This window comes from Haematobia irritans, chromosome 1 (assembly GCF_050003625.1).
Source record: "Haematobia irritans isolate KBUSLIRL chromosome 1, ASM5000362v1, whole genome shotgun sequence".
NCBI classification, from domain to species: domain Eukaryota; kingdom Metazoa; phylum Arthropoda; class Insecta; order Diptera; family Muscidae; genus Haematobia; species Haematobia irritans.
Window position 1 is genome coordinate 253072149 of NC_134397.1, and position 17827 is coordinate 253089975.

Sequence of the window (17827 nt, forward strand, 5' to 3'; positions counted from 1 at the left end):
GGTGAACCGTCTCCGAAGCGTGGAAAGACTCAAAAGTCCGCTGGCAAAGTAATGGCCTCTGTTGTTTGGGATGCGCATGGAATAATTTTTATCGATTATCTTGAGAGGGGAAAAACCATCAACAGTGACTATTATATGGCGTTATTAGAGCGTTTGAAGGTCGAAATCGCGGAATCGCGAAAACGGCCCCATATGAAGAAGAAAAATGTGTTGTTCCACCAAGACAACGCACCGTGGCACAAGTCATTGAGAACGATGGCAAAAATTCATGAATTGGCTTCGAATTGCTTCCCCACACACCGTATTCTACAGATCTGGCCCCCGGCGACTTTTTCTTGTTCTCAGACCTCAAAAGGATGCTCACAGGGAAAAAATTTGGCTGCAATGAAGAGGTGATCGCCGGAACTGAGGCCTATTTTGAGGCAAAACCGAAGGAGTACTACCAAAATGGTATCAAAAAATTGGAAGGTCGTTATAATCATTGTACCGCTCTTGAAGGGAACTATGTTGAATAATAAAAACGAATTTGGACAAAAAATGTGTTTTTCTTTGTTAGACCGGGGACTTATCAGCCAACCTGTTAAGAGAGAAGTTCACCACTGTGGTTCACAATGAACTGAATAGTCTAAGTGAGCCTGATACATCAGGCTGCCACCTAACCTAACCTTGGTTCTATTGAAAAAATTTTCGAAATGTTATTTCTTTAGAAAATTCTGTCAAAATTTTATTTCTTTAGAAAATTGTGTCAACATTTTATTCCTATACAAAATTTTGTCAAAATTATATTTCTAAAGAAAATTTTGTCAAAAAAAAAATTCGACAAAATTTTATTTCGATAGAAAATTCGATAGAAATTTGTATTCCTAAAGAAAATATGTGTAGTACCTCCTCACACATGTATATGTTTTAGCACAGTTTCCATTTGTGTTTACTAAAAAATTTCTTTGGGTGTACTTCAATTTAAGTATTATTTTTTGCTTATTTAAATTTTACCATTGGTTTCGGTGTCAATACAAATTGGAGACTCTAAAAAAAAAAACAAAATGGTATGGCTCATAGATAATCTAAAGGATACCACGAGTATTTGTAATTTTTTATTTGTTTTTAATTTCAAAAATATTTCTGAAGTGTTAATCAATGATATCAATGAATGTCGACGCACTTGAGACCTTAAAAACCTGCACCCAAAATTTGCGATGTTCGGCCACACGTCAATAGAAATTATCATTAACACATCGTAAATTCAGACATAAAATAATTCAATGTTTTGAATGCAATTAATGACTTCGATATTCACTTTTTGAATTACAATCGTGTCTTAATTAACATATATATATCAATAAATTAAAAACAAAATCTGAGCATATATTTATATAGTGCTTATACAAAAATATCTTTTAAATATGTGTCACAATGTAGATGGGATAAAAGTTCATATATTCTCAAGAATAACCAACAGATATTCTTAAGAAATATGATTCAATATTTTTACCATTGCTATCAAAAATAGATGCTTTCCTTTATTTTCGCTACGAGTTGCTACACCCAAAGAAATTGATTAGTGGTCACTGGGTTAGTAGATGAAACGATCACACGCTTGGACGAAAGTGACTCATTATGGTCGACATTTTTAACCCGGGGGGGCTATAGCCCCCCCCCCCCCCCCTATAACATTTGGCTGATAAGTTCCCGGTCTAACAAAGAAAAACATATTTTTTGTCACAATTCGTTTTTATTATTCAACATAGTTCCCTTCAAGAGCGATACAACGATTATAACGACCTTCAGTTCCAAAAATTAATTTTCTGACATTTCGTTTTGTTTTTTTTTCGTAAAGAGTCAGTCCCAAACATTAATTTTCGCGCGTTTGCTTTTGTGTTGTTCGTAAAGAGCAATTCTGCTCAAAATTAAATTTCGTATGTTCGCGGTTTTGGTCACAATTTTTTGTTCAAATATGAACTTTTAATATATTTATTTATAAATCCTCTGGTGCATCATAAACGTTCTAATTTTGTGTAAAATTGGCAAACTACAAAAAGGAAAACAAAAGAGATCGTAAGCGTGCTCTTATTTTTCTCGTTTATTTCTACTATTCGGAACTGTCAAACATAGTTTGAAACCCATGGCTCATCTATGTGTTATAATGTCTATGACTTTGTCCGCTGATTGTTGATAAAAAAAGCACCAGTACAATGTACATGTACGGCAACTACAATTGGAAGTAAAAAAAAACAGAATTTGATTTTTGTTTTCAATGTTTTAGAAGCATAAATTATAAATGTGCAAATATTTACTGGATGCTGTTCGCGTACTTCTCAGCAATTTTAAGCAAAGAGAGTAAAATACACACTTACTCTCTTGCTAGTTTTTACTTGAAAAGTACGCGAACAGACATTTTGTTACTGTTTTCTTTTTTAATTTTATTTTATTTATAGAGAAAATGTTTTTCAAATTATATACCCATGCATATGCATAAAAATGTTTCTATTGAATTATAGCATGGATTAATTTTTTAAAAGTTATTTCATTTAAAATACATATGTATATCTCGTTTGGCAAATAATATTTCTATGTTATATTTCTCTAATACTCTCATAAAATTTCTGTATTTATAATTCATTTTCACAAATATAAATTATAAGCCTATTTTTGTTTTGTTTTTGCAACCCTGAATATAATATACTCATAAATACATGAACGACTGCCGATAAAAGTAGGTTCATATTTCAAAGCTTTTAGTTATTTTGATATTTGATGAAGATAGCAGCTTGTTTGATATAAAAACCAAAAACAAAAAAAACTCAGTTAGTCACTGATATTAAATTTTTGCTATTGATAATAAACGTGTATGTTTACACATCCTCATGTACACAGAAAATATCTGTTACTGATAATGAAATAGCGAAATTCAATTACATTTAAAATAACAATATTTATGTGGTTTAAATAAATATATGGTTAATTTATATTATTTGAATTAATTTAATTTTATTTAAACCTACTCAGGCATACACAAGTTTCAAATATGTAAAACTTCGGCTTTGATATCGACTTCAACACAATATTCCTCTCACTAATACTTAATCTTATTATGACTCTCTCTCCCTCACTCTCTCTTGGCCATTCCATTACTCACCTAGCAAAAATAACAACAGTAAACTTGATAGTGATATGGAAGCATAAAGACGAGTTTTACATTTCATGTAATTTGTTGTAGGGAGCAATCGAATGAATTAACCCATAGGGTCCTATGTATATGTGAAATAGGTCCCACCACAAAATTTCCATCACTAATACTTAATCATATTATCTCTCTCTCTTTCTCATCTATATAAACTTGTAATTTTTATTTGTAGCTTTAATATTAAGTTATCTATTTGTCTATTAAGTATTAATATCTCAATATTGTACTTATGGTCTCTCATATTGATGCTTATGATCGATTTGGCCACAATAGGCTTACAGATTATGCGAAAATAAATAAATGAAAATGAAATGAAATGAAATACTCACCTAACAGCAATAACAACTGTAAACTGTGATATGGACGAGTTTCACATTTCATACATCTCACTACAATTGTTCTCTTAAAAGTGAGAAGTGGTGTCCGGTGTCTAAACTTGAGAGTTTTTACTGTATTTGTAATCATTTGATAAGTTCTGTTTGTAGTACTTCTGTATATACATAAAAGTGCTCTAATAATGCGCACACGACCGACGACATTGTAAACATGAAAATCAATTGTGGTATTCTATTTATAAGACCTATATAACCTATAGTGGAAACTCCTCGAACTACCACAACTTTAGTCTTATCAAGAATATAATCATAGCTAATCGGACTTTCCTTTGGATTTGGTTGGCAATATCAATTCTGATTGATTAGTAGCTATAAGCTCTCGGAATTTTGCGTGATGGACTTTGATGAATAATTTGGAAATTTATATTAAATAGATACCGTAGTGGCCAATATCAAAGATGATTAGAAATTAATATAAAAAGTACTCTGATATATATACATATATATTTTTTTTTGATCTATTAATAACTTTTAATTGAAAGATTTAAGTTTATTGGGGTGAAGTGCACTTAGTATGACGATAGGGATGTATGCTAAAAACGAATAATGAGGTATTATATCACTTTATAGACAACTCTACTAAGTAAATTGAGCTGTCATATATTATTTATATTTATTGTTTTATTTTACATTATTAACGAATAAAATAAATTAAGTTAGATTAAGTTAAATTTAAGTTTTAATTTGAATTTTTTGTAGAGTGACTTATCTCCTTAATATTAAAGCTGATAAATCTTCTTAATTGTTTACTATTTTCTTTTCTAAAATGAAAGGAAAGTGTTTATCGTTTTTTTTTTTCATCCCGCCCAAAAGTGGAATTAAATCGTGAAAATTCATCGTACATCTTTTGACGTGGATTAACTCAACAAAAGTGCATCGATGAACTTAATTCCATTTTTGACCATGAAGCTCCGTCAGACCACTCGACAATGCAAGCTCTCACACGTCGACTCAAACAACTGCATCTTCGAGCACTCAAAACATCGATTTGATGAGTCATCCGGCATATTCGACTTGCCACCGAATGACTTCCTTTTATTCCCATACGTAAAAAAAAATAAAATGAAAGGTCAACATTTTTCGAAACCTAAAGAAGCCGTTGATGCATTCAGAATGCATGTTGTGGAGATACCTCAATCAGAGTGGCAAAAGTGCTTCGACAATTGGTACAAACTAATACAAAAGGGTATAGATCTTAAAAGGGAATATTTTGAAAAACAATAAAGCGATTTTCGATTATTAATATTTGTTTTTGTTCTCCAATCCCCACTTCCTAATAATTTTAAATATAATTTTATCTTCACTCATTATAACAAAAACAGCTAATCGGCAACTTATCTAAAAATGAAGGAGAAGAACAAGCAAATATAACGGTACTTTTTGAGAGAAACCAATAATACAGAACAAATAATTCACATGTGTCGAGTATCAGAAAGCAAAAGTTAAAACTAACAAACAAGAAACACAAATGCGAAGCTAAAAATTATAAAGGAAACAAAATATTTACATAGTAAATAGTGGCAGGTATTATAGAAAAAATTAATGCCTAAGCTAGAGTTTCAGACAAATATATCACAAGAGTTGTATGTATTATCAATCAAATATCAAAATTGATAAACATACAATATTAAGATGAGAGTGCATTAGCCATGTCATTGGATAAACTGAAAGCGAATAGTAACCCAGCGGGAAATGGAAGCGACGTGGAATCGATGATGGAAGTGCTGTTCGGGTAGCTATAAGGCCTGGGCGCTGGATTACGTGTTCATTTCAAAATAACATTGGATTGGATTGGAGACCAAGGCCTTGCCTCTCGCTTCTATTCGTATGCCTTCTAGAGGTGGTGTCGTCGATGCCATGTTATCAGGCCTTCATACTAAGTACAAAAATCATGCCTTCCAAAGAAGGCCCTCAAAAAGGCCTGGACAGGAAGGCATAAAAGAAAGCGTGTAAAAATAACTATTTTGAAGGCAAGGTTGTCTATGAACTGAACATTTGCCCTCATACCTTTTACGTTAGAATTTAATTTGACTTACTTTTCCTATACAGTTTATCTTATTTTTGTGATTTTAATATTTACCTCAAGTGTATTTTTATTTTTCTGCTCCGTCGGGATTTGAACCGGGGTCCTCGTTATTGGTAGTCCTACACTCATCCACTGGCCTACGACACATTTATGTGATGTGGGCGCCAAAAGGTAAACTTAAGCTACACGTGAGGTCATTCCGCGTTCCCTTCTGTTGGAAGTGAACGTATAATGGGTATCGGATCTTTTATATGTTACAGAGAATGTCTTATAGAAGGACAAAGTTGGGAGTAACTAGACATAAGCAAATTAATAGCTTGGCAGCCAACAAAGAATGAGTATAGGATCATTGGTGGGTTCGAACAGATTCTACCATAGGCAAAGTTATAGATTTTTGTTATTATTAATTTTATTATTAATTATTTAGAAAGAATTATGTTTATTTATTTAACAGCACTATACAAATAAGTAAATACGACCATAATGTCAGGCAGGCCGAGTCTTATGGACCATCCACCATGTATTACGAAGAAAGTTCTACTAAAGACAAAGTATCTTAAAACCTCTTAACATGCCTTAATTTACATGGAGGTAGATGAAGTACCTATAAAAGCAAAATCAGTTCTTGATCGGTTAACATAAAATTTCCAATTTCGATTGGATCGTATGAAATATGCCCCTGCAGAAGCGCAGGAAATCAAATATGGAAATTGCTTAGGCCGATAGCCTCTAGTTGCTAGTGCCCGTATAAATAAGTTTATTGTAACATAATTTATAATTATAATAAATTAAATAATAAATAAATAATGGAAATTGCTTTTTATGGAGGCTACATATATTTTTTTGACCGATATGGGCCACTTTTGCATCGTTGTTAGAGGCCAGTTACTAACACCACGTATCACATTTCAACTGGATCGAATGAATTTTTCACCTCCAGAAATAGCAGGAAATAAAATTGGGGGATCGCTTTGGACTAATTTTTGCCTCGTTGTTACAGGCCACGTATCAAATTTCCACCGGATGTGATAAAATTGTCTCCTCCAAGAGGATCGTGGGCTACACCTAAATGTGGTCCGATATAGCTCATTTGCAATACCATCCGACCTACATAAATGGTAGCTACTTGTACAAAGTATCCCGTCGCACAGTGGGGTATTTGACCCCCAAACTGGTATTAATTCAAGGGAACAAAACGTTTGCTCTAGTCAATAGTAGTATCTCTGTCAATTTTCAAAGAGATCGTGTCAGGTATATAAATAGCGCGCGTATATCTAATCGTCCGATTTGAGGTTATATCCCATATTACTCAGCCAATTTTTTGAAATTTTGAACAAAAATTTTTTTTGAGTGGCAAGCACTTTTTCTATGTTTAGTTCAAACCTGATCGGAGTTATATATACCTCCCCATATTGATATGTAATAAAAAAAGTGCTATACTTTTTATTTTTTTTTAATTTTATTTTTCAAAAGCAAGGGAGAACAAACTATAATAACCATGCACATATACAAAAAAAATGAAAAAAGTTCATAATCTTAAATTAAAATCTATTTTATTTAAATTTAGTACACGAATCTTTGAAATGTTCGCGCCTCTATCAAAGTTATAGGACCTTAAAGTAAGGCCAATTTCACTTAATATAAAGAAGAAAAAAATGATTTAAGTGAATAATCTTTTAATTAACTGTGATATTGAGCCCTTGTATTAAAGATAAAAAAAACTTCAAAATAGGCTAATACTTATTTGGAGAATTTTGCATTTTTGGTTAAAAATTTATTTGAAAACATGAAAATATTTGTTGCATTAAAATGTATTCTACAATTTGGATTTTTATTCGAAATTTATTTATATATAGCTGTATACCTGTGTTGATATATCGCAAAACGTGAACGAAAATTCAATAAATGAGACCTGTATCCTAGCTTTAAATTCACAGAGCCTAGATCTAGAGCTAGTTAGCTTCCAAAAAAGTGACTTTATATTAAAAAAACAATATCTCAGATTCAATAACGAAATCCTTAAGGAAAGGTCAAAAGATTTGATGTCAAATAAATTTTTCTGTGTGTATGCTCTCACAACAACATTACAAAACTGTATTATAACAACAACAACTAATATAGAAGACAAATAGAAATATCACGATCAAAACAAACGTATAAAGTAAAACCAATGGAAAATATGTGGGTAAATTGATCTACAACTAACTATATGTCCAACTTAATCCAAAAAAATACTCAAATTTTAAGACATCGCCAGAAACGCTGTTTCGAATACAAAACTTCACTTTTCTACTGCTTTTTTTGTTCCTATGGTGGAGGGTATAAAGATATATTCTATTTTAAATACACTGGAAGGCGGGGAGGGATACTCATTTCCAAATTTCTGCCAAATGGATGAGAATAGCGCATTACATGCTCTAGAACTAAAATCAAGAACTATATCTAAATATAAATCATCTTGCGAAATAACAGCAAATTCTAGTTTTGATGCAAATCGGATTAAAACCGTGTCCTGTTAAAAATGTTGATATATACACAGTCTCACATAAGTTTACATACCCCTGAGTTTTTTACCTACTAACTAAACATGTTTCTTGTTGTTGTTTATAATCCATATCAATAAAATCTTCTTGAAAATTAACAATTACTTTGATTTTCAAATTAATTTACTAAAACGAAAGGATATATATGCAAATTTTTTAAAATTTGATTATTTAATGAAAATATAAATTCTTTAACCGTATGTAAACTTATGTGAGACTGTGTATGTTTGTTTGATGATTATATAAAAAAAACTGAATTTTCGTTCTTATAACAACAATGTAGGGCCTTCTTTTTCCAATTCCAAAAGAAGGCACAGAATAATGTTTGCGGGCATTTTTTAGAAAGGAAGTGCAAGGCATTTTAGCATGCATGATAGGAGAAGGCATATGGGAAGGTGTTAAAGATCCCAAAATCATGGGTTAAGAAGGCATGATTTTTGCGGTACTTCGCAATTTTCCCGCTGGGAAGTTATTGCAGTGACAATACATGCAAATAAAATGAGACATTTCTCTATGTGAAGGTACAATTGAGATAACATTTCAGTATGTATTGATAATAATGAGAGTAACATTTAGAGAGATCATATAAACTTATGTTAACATAAGACAATAATATTTAAGGAGAAGCTTAACATGAAATATAAAACCATAATATTGATGTTAATACTATCAAGTTAGTAAATAACTAATATTTTTTTGTTTTTACCCACACAGAAAAAAATGTCAGCAAAATATTTCCAATTAAAAAGTTAATTGAAGTTAAAAATTTTTTCAACTAATAAATTAATTGATACAATTAACTTTTTAATCATGATAGAAACATTAAGTTAATTAAGTCAATGGTTGAAAATTTCAAAGTTTTTAATTAAAAAATTAATTGATACAATTAACTTTTTAATCATATTCGGAAGACTAAGTCAGTTAAAAAAGTGATGAACATTTTTTTTAAATTTTTAATTAAATTTTTTTTCAAACAATCAATTGTTAATCCATATAAAAATTCTAAGCCAATTCAAAATGTAATTGAAAATAGTTACCTTTTTTAATTAATAAATTAATTGAGTTTTGCAATCAACATCAATTAAATTTTTAATTGAATCAATTAAAAAATTAATTGAAATTTGGTAATGAAATCAATTAATTTTTTAATCAAGAATTTTTTCTATGCCCAATTAAAACTCTGATTGATACTATCATTTTCGTGATTGAAGACATTTCAATTAAAAAATTAATTGGATCAATTAATTTCGTGATTGAATCAGAAAAAATTTTTTTTGTGTGCAGTGATTTCTCAGCATAAAATTTTATAACACATATCAATCAATTGTAAATGAAAAACAAATCTGAAATATTAAAAAAAGAAATGACAATACTATTATATACTAGGGTGTAAGGTGGTAATTAAATTAACACCAATCAAACAAAATAAAAATTAATAATTTGTCCCAAATCTTAAGACTTACTCATCAAAGGGGATTTACAGAACTGCATGAATGATGTGGACAACTTTATCTGGTTTTTTCTTTAATATCCAACCAAATAACGTCAATAGCAGCAAGCCCAGACCTCAAGGTTTAAACGTGACTGAGTGTGCTATCTTCTGTTGTAATTTAAAATTCCACATAAATTTTCCAAAATTCCAACCAAACAAAACTGGCTTAAATTTGGATTTAAATGGAAGTCAATGGATATCTACTGATATCCACATTCAACGTAAAAAAAAAAATCTCTAATCTCATTAAGCACCTGGCGATAATAATATTTGCAAAGTTTCCAATTGACAATTTTTTTTCGCTTTTAGTTTCCCGAATATCAATAAGGTTTTCGGGCTTATTTATTTAATTTTGTTTATCTAATAAGTTAATTAAATATCCAAATGTGGGGTCGTGATAGTGGTGGTGTTGGCGGTCGTATTTGTTAAACCTGGCAAACAATTATATTGGCTTGTTTATAAAAATAATATAAATATTCTTAATTTTTTTTTGACTATGTATTGTGTATAGTGATAGGAAGAAGAATAAATATATTTATTTAAACTAATTATTTAGATTTTGATAATGTATGGCAATTTGAAGGCAGAACTTAGCACTCATGCATTGTCATGATTTACAGCCATGTCATGTGATTTTGACCCATTTCATTTTGGACATTTTAATCCAGAAAAAGGTAGATGTGATAAATATGAGGAATTATTGTTAAGTATTGTAAATTTATTTTATTATTTTCTATTATATTATATAAAATTTAAACTTAATGATATAAAAACTCCAAAAGAGAAAGTAACAACAGTGAAAATGCGGTTTTTAGTTGCGGGAAAGGAAAAATATACCAGATTACTAAAATAACAACTTCATTTAATTGTTTAACATAATAGTTTAGACTTAAAACTATTGCAATTGATTTATATTTTCTACGATTCTGAATTTAATAATTATCATGAATTTCATAGTTGTAAAATCACAATGTTCTATTGTGAATTATTAAAATATTGGTACGTAAACTTTAAACAACACACAACACAAATTATCCCAATAAACGAATAATTAAAGAGACTCACTCTCACTCTCTTTATTTCCCACTTGGTTGTCCATAATATTAGCGTGAGATATTATGACCAACAAATGTCTACAACATTGATCCTCTCTTCTTTCATATTCAATTACCAATGAATATTCTACTTGTTTTCTATCTATAATTCTTTCTTTAGTATGACTTGTAGAAATATGTATGGCTAATATACATATTTCTATATTAGTCATACATATTTCTACAAGTCATACTAAAGAAAGAGTTATATTTTTTAAAAATTTATATGATTCTCGATGTATATATAAATTTATTTATGGATTATATATTGAAATAGTATAAGTGAATGATGAAAAAATGGAGAAAACACGCAGCAGCTACTCTTTGCAGTTATGATGGTAAATAATTGCTATTGTAAATGTTTCATACTCTTCTACACTCTCACGCTCCTATACACACTACACACGCGACTAGAAGCAAGCTCTCACAACATGACTCCTCAATAGAGGCTGTGTAGCTCTGTGATAGCCAGTGTGGCCAGGTCGATAATAAATGTTACAGCTAAATCAGCATTCAAATAAAGCTAAACATTGCTAAAATAACAATTTAGCCAAAAAACTAATGCTAAATTAAAAAAAAAACCTTATTAGTGAAATGATCACTAAAAGCGTGTATTTTTTTAAGTATTTGTTCAATGTCGCCTTAGAACTATGTATTTCATCAGAATTCAAAAATGACAAAAACAAAATCCACAGGGGGCTTTTATATTTCGGAATTGGGCATCCCTAATCTGAAATCTGCCAACTGGCAGCTCTATCGTAAAGCATGACATTTTTTAAGGTTATACGTACTCAGAACGTTTTGATATACCAGTGCTATTTGTGTTATTTATAGCAACTTAAAAGATTCATCTCGTCCAAAAAATGGAATTAAATCGTATCAACGCTTCAGTTCGTCACAATTTTTAAATGTTCATATAATTTATTGATTTCTATGCTTACTTGATATTGAAATCCAATTGGATTTACTGCAACACAAATATCAAAAAAAGGTTTTGCTTTATGTTGATATTCGGATGGTCAACATGAAACAGGTCCATAAGAGTTTGTCCCAGACTGGTACCTGTCTACGGCATAGTCCTACTAAGTTGTTCCAGGTCTTCTCCATTGGAATGAGTCCAAATCATATCCCGAAGTGTACATTTAGCCGTAAATGGCAAGCCCATGTTAAAGTGAACTGTCACGCCGGCCATATGTTTTGACCAGGACTGGGACTGGCCCATACACACCAGGAACTGGTTCTGTACCTGTCCTGGGGTTGATCAATTTTCCGTAGGGAACTGAATAGTCTCACTGAGCCTGAAATAAAGCAGCTGCCACTTAAACTTAAGTGTCCATCACACGTTACCCAAACAAAATTTTATTTTTGCCTTTTCGATAAAATTAAGATACAAATAATAAAAAAAAACGTATCCAAATGTCGCTTATTGTCGGTATGAAACACGATATTATGATTTCCCTATGCCCATATGGTGCAATGTGACGTATGAATAATGAGATTATCCTCGTATCGATCATACACTACATGGTCTATTGTATTATGTGACGTATGAATAATGAGATTATCCTCGTATCGATCATACGCTACATGGTCTATTGTATTATTCTCATATATTGTCAATCACAGTTTCAGTGCTTTTAAAATTGCATACATGCACATTCCAACATAGATATCTTATTAGCCTAACATTACAACAACTTGAATACAATTTATTTGTATTTAATGGCAGGATCGAAAGGAGTATTTGAATTTCATTAAGATGACGTGATAACTTTAAAACGTCGTTTACATGACCAAGGGGTTAAAATACTCGTACCATGGAGCTATGTAATTTTTCTTTCGTGCCTCCTGTAAATCTCCAAAGAAATTACCTCAAAATTTGTCCTCTTTAAAATCATCATATGTCAACAAAATTGTCATTTATCCCAAGCAAATCTTTTCACAATTTGCGACAAACTCTTTTATGGTATAACACCTCTATAATTTTTGAGTAGCACTATTCAGCACTACTTGAGTAATTAATATTTCGTTCAATTTACTTTTGTTTGGAAATGCCAATGATTCATGGCGTTACCCTCTTTTACACATGCGGGTAAATTCCTAAATAAAAACTCTTTATTTATTGATGTATCACAATTTCTCAGTAAAAAGTGAATAAAATTCTTCAGATTTCTTTAGAAAGTCAAATTCTATGCCTTAATGTCGATAATATTGCCCCACTCATTGTTTGAGATTAAAATAAAAAAAAACTGTAACGGTTTATTGTGAATGTAAAGCAAAAGCATGGCATTAATGTTTGAATGAGAGAAACTCGCTCAAGCTAATTTGCGGTAATGATTAACAGCTCTATAAATAATGTAAGTTATAGGAGTGATTTGATTAAGTCGACTGCAACACAAGCATATGCATTAACAGATGTGTGTCAGTATGTATTTTCACAGCTAACTTCATATGCACATATTTGCATATAAATTACATGTGTGAACTACATTTACAGTTATCTAAATAATTACCAATTGATTTATTGTCTCAATCGTGTACTGGTGGTACCCAAAATCATGTATAAACTTCAAGCACTTTACATTACAACACATGTGTTACAGTTACTGCTCTCGCTGTATAAGTAAACCTCTTTCATACTAACGTTTGTGTCACGTAATTGGTAAATATATTATCCCTCTCCCTCTGTCTCTCTTACGCTCTGAATGAATTTGTCGCAAACTTTATAGAATTTTATCATTAGCACTCAGTGACAATTTGTTTATTTTGATATCAACTAGCATTTAATATATTCGCCAAATATAACTACAACAGAAAGTAGAGCAAAGAGCACAAATGAAAACACCCACAAATTTGCAATGCATATATATACTAACTATGTGAGGAACGCTATGTCAAGGAATATTTACACTATTGATACATAATTTCGTTATTGAATTGTAAAAAGATTTTTGCAGAACATGTGTGCGTGTGTGTTACACGTCTGAATGGATTGGGTAGTAGCAATAAGATTCTTTACCTCTTTTGAAAATATAGTGAATTAACTTCACTTCAGGAAGGAAAAAGAGATATGACGCGTCATTTTAATGCTCTATTTCTTTAGTTACTGTCTCATATTTATTAGAACACTAACAACAACGGAAACTACTATCAATCAATTAACAGCTTAAATTACTGTCTCTCTCTCTCTCCTGTTATCATTATTGAGTTAGAAGAACAGAACAGTATGCGATCTAAAATATAAACACAAATAGAAAAGGTAAAAAGGGGGTTACTAATTCAACACTGAAGAAATTATTTAAAAATACAAAATAAGTCAATTTCCAGAAATTTTGGGGGTATTTATTCATAAACTGAAATGACCTATTCCTTAAGGGTAATTCCAGTTTTCTATTCATCATATTGTTAAAAATTATATTATATGAAAAAATGAACTAAACTTCTCTTGAACTAAGGAATTTATTCAAGAATTATATTTTTCTGCCATGCCAATTTTATACTGAAGGAGTTATTTAAAAATACAAAATAGTTAATAAATCAATTTTCAGAATTTTTTGGGGATTTATTCATAAACTGAAATGATCCATTCCCTAAGGGTAATTTCAGTTGTCTGTTCACCTCGGCTTGTTAAAAGTTATACATAAAAAAAATAACTAAAATTCTCTTGAACCAAGGAATTTTTTCAAGAATTATATTTTTCTTCCATTATAAAAACTTCAAAATATTCTTTGAGTTTGATCTGTCAGGTAATAAAGCCGTAAGTCCAACAATATCCAAGATCTATGGAAAAAGAAAAAATTCCTGTCAGGTAATAAAGCCGTAAGTCCAACAATATCCAAGATCTATGGAAAAAGAAAAAATTCCTAATATTAAATGAAAATGCATTTTGATCAGAATGAGCAAATTGAATACGCTATATGAAACTGATATCGTATCATCAACACTCGTATCATTTGAATAATTAATTTTTCTCACTGTACAATAACAGATCTCTTTAAATTTTCATTGTCGTACAGTTCTGTGTGGTACGAATTCTCTTTCCCCAATTCTTATTTCACGTATGGTGAAAATAAGAGAGTATAGTAAAGAGAGCATATCCGTACATTTCTATGTGGGGGAGCAGTGTTTTTTGTTGTTGATCAATTCAATAATAAAAACATATGGTAGTTGCGGCAGTGGAAGAGGTGGGGTAAAAAACAGCGATTGTTGTTGGTGCTATGGATACACCGCATTTGAAGAAGAAGAAGAAATAAAAATAAAGCAGTCTAACCAGCTGTTGGCGCTCACTCACTGACTCTTCCTAGGAAAGAAAAGAGCTCCCCACCAACAACAAAGAATTAACGAACACACACACTCACATAATTCTGAACTTATGTGTTAAAAAGTTGGTTAGTTACCCACCACAAACAAGCCGCATGCAGGCGACTAACAGAGTTAGCTACATGTCAGTCGCTAAACGAAAGTCAATGGAAGTTCAAGCTGTGCGCTCGCTAAAATCGAAATCGATTTCTTGAAAACTAAAGAAACCACATAAAACCCACTTTGGCGGCTATCTCGAGAAGAAGAAACTTTAAAGTGTTAACGGTTTTCTTTTCGGGTTTATTTTATTCGCGATTAGTCATATATTTTTGATTTCGAATAAGTGGATCTTTTCAAAATAAAACGTTGTAGTGTATGCGAAACAGCGAAAACATTGTGTCTTCCATAAAGACTTTTTTACATAAAATTAATACGACTTCAGAGTAAAAAGTATATATATTTATGGTTTTGTTTAATATATTCATTAATCTGAAAATAACTTTGTGCCATTTATTACCTGCCTTTGTAAATACCAATTGCATGTCGCCGTTCTGGAAATATCAAAAAACAACAAGGCAAAGGAACAATAACAACAACAACAAAACTAAATCATAAAATAAAGGAGATATTGTGTTGTATTTTTTTTTTTTTTGCAAGATAGGAAAGTGTTTTTCACACAAAAGAACAACAAAGGCAAATATTACCTAGTAAATAAATACAACCGAATTGGATTATTTTCATTGAAAACAAATCAGTTAAGTGGAATAAAGCCGATGAAAAGTGCCCGAACCATTTGGTTTTATAAAAATCAGAAAATGTGTATTTTTTAATCAACAAATCAATGAGATAATACGTGTATAAATTATTATTTCTTGTTAATACTTTTTGCGAACAAAATCCCATAAAAATATCACGTTTCGATTTCGTTTCTTCAACTAAAAATCAAGCCAAATTAACAACACCTAGCCGCAACAACAGTAACATTAATTTACCAGCAAATGTATACGAGTCAAGCATGCAATTAATTCTGCAACAACAATAACACATAGACCACCCATAATAACCTCGAACTGTATACTACTCTACACAGAAATCTAGTCTATTATATGGTTGGGAGTAGGGGGTATTTGAAGTACAAACAGCAACAACAACAATACTCTTCTTCTTCTCTCTTTTTCAGTAATAAGACATGCAAATAACATTAGTTTTGGGGCCACTGTAACTGTACATATGAATTTGGCATTTTCTATAACTGAGAAAGTACAGAAAAAAACAAAGCATAATCCCTAGAAGTGTAAAAGAGAGAAAAAAGTTTTAAAGGAAATAGTTCATCTCCCCACCCCTTCCCTACTATTACATCGCAAACTAAGTGCAGTGTTATTGCTTTAATATAAACTGGTCGTTGCCATCGTCATAAGCCTGACAAAGAACTAAGCCTTACCACATATACATACACACACACACCGGCCGATAATATTGAGTCATTCAACCCTTCTTGCAACACAGCCAATAAAAAGAATTGTTATTTAGCAAATTGAAGAACTTAAAGGCCAACACTTAGATTGGTAGCTTCTACAAAACAATAACACTCTAGACTATACAGAGATAGCAGCTGTTGCTGGACTGTTAATATTATTATGCGGTGTTGTCAAGTCCAAGCCCATTAACAGAAAGCTGTGTTTTAAGACACTCCATTGGCAAACAAAACTAATCGTCATCATCATCATCATCATTGATAGTGGTGTGCTAAAAATAGATTTTCAAACTCTGAATATACGTTACCACTTTACCGAATCACTACAAGCATAACCAACATAACCACATAAATAGCCCTGGCCGGCTAATCAACCTATTTTCATAAGAGAGTGAGAGCGTGTGTGTGTCTCTATTTAGATTTTCTGAGAAGAGTTTGGCAACGTGCATTATTGCTGTTAAGATTGGCGAAAACAACTACAACTAGTCTTCATCTATACTTACATACACAATAAACATGGATTACATTGTTAAAGCATATAAAGATTGGAAACTGCATTCACAGGTAAGATTTAAAATTTAATCGATGTTCGTCTCCATCTAACCTAACAAATATATGGGACATTCTACGGCAATAGAATGCATAAAGGGAATTCTATCTTTCAGTTGTTTTATATCTTGCAATGTCCATCTTATTGTAAGTCCCAAACTGATATAACAAAAAATTTATATATATATATATATATATATATATATATATATATATATATATATATATATATATATATATATATATATATATATATATATATATATATATATATATATATATATATATATATATATATATATATATATATATATATATATATATATATATATATATATATATATATATATATATATATATATATATATATATATATTTTTTTTTTTTTTTTTAATTTCCTTGTTATACCCACCACCATAGAATGGTGACGGGGGAATAATAAGTTTGTCATTCCGTTTGTAACACATCGAAATATCGATTTCTGACTATATAAAGTCGATATATATTCTTGATCAGGGAGAAATTCTAAGACGATTTAACCATGTCCGTTTGTCTGTCTGGCTATCTGTCTGTTGTAATCACGCTACAGTCTTCAATAATGAAGTAATCGTGCTGAAATTTTGCACAAACTCGTCTTTTGTCTACAGGCAGGTCAAGTTCGAAAATGGGCTATATCGGTCAAGGTTTTGATATAGTCCCCATATAAACCGACGTCCCGATTTGTGGTCTTGGGCTTATAGACACCGTAGTTGTTATCCAATTTGCCTGAAA

General features: G+C 31.0%; 1 protein-coding gene across 1 annotated transcript in view; it reads left to right on the forward strand.

Moving 5' to 3' along the window:
* The first annotated feature begins 15181 nt into the window (after positions 1-15181).
* red (LysM peptidoglycan-binding domain-containing protein red) overlaps positions 15182-17827 on the forward strand; it is a 49813-nt gene continuing 47167 nt past the window's right edge. Inside the window, exons 1-2 of the mRNA XM_075289579.1 lie at positions 15182-15483; positions 16214-17071. Coding sequence (XP_075145694.1) covers positions 17024-17071 — 48 coding nt within the window. The 5' untranslated portion in view covers positions 15182-15483; positions 16214-17023. The remainder of the gene's footprint in view (positions 15484-16213; positions 17072-17827) is intronic.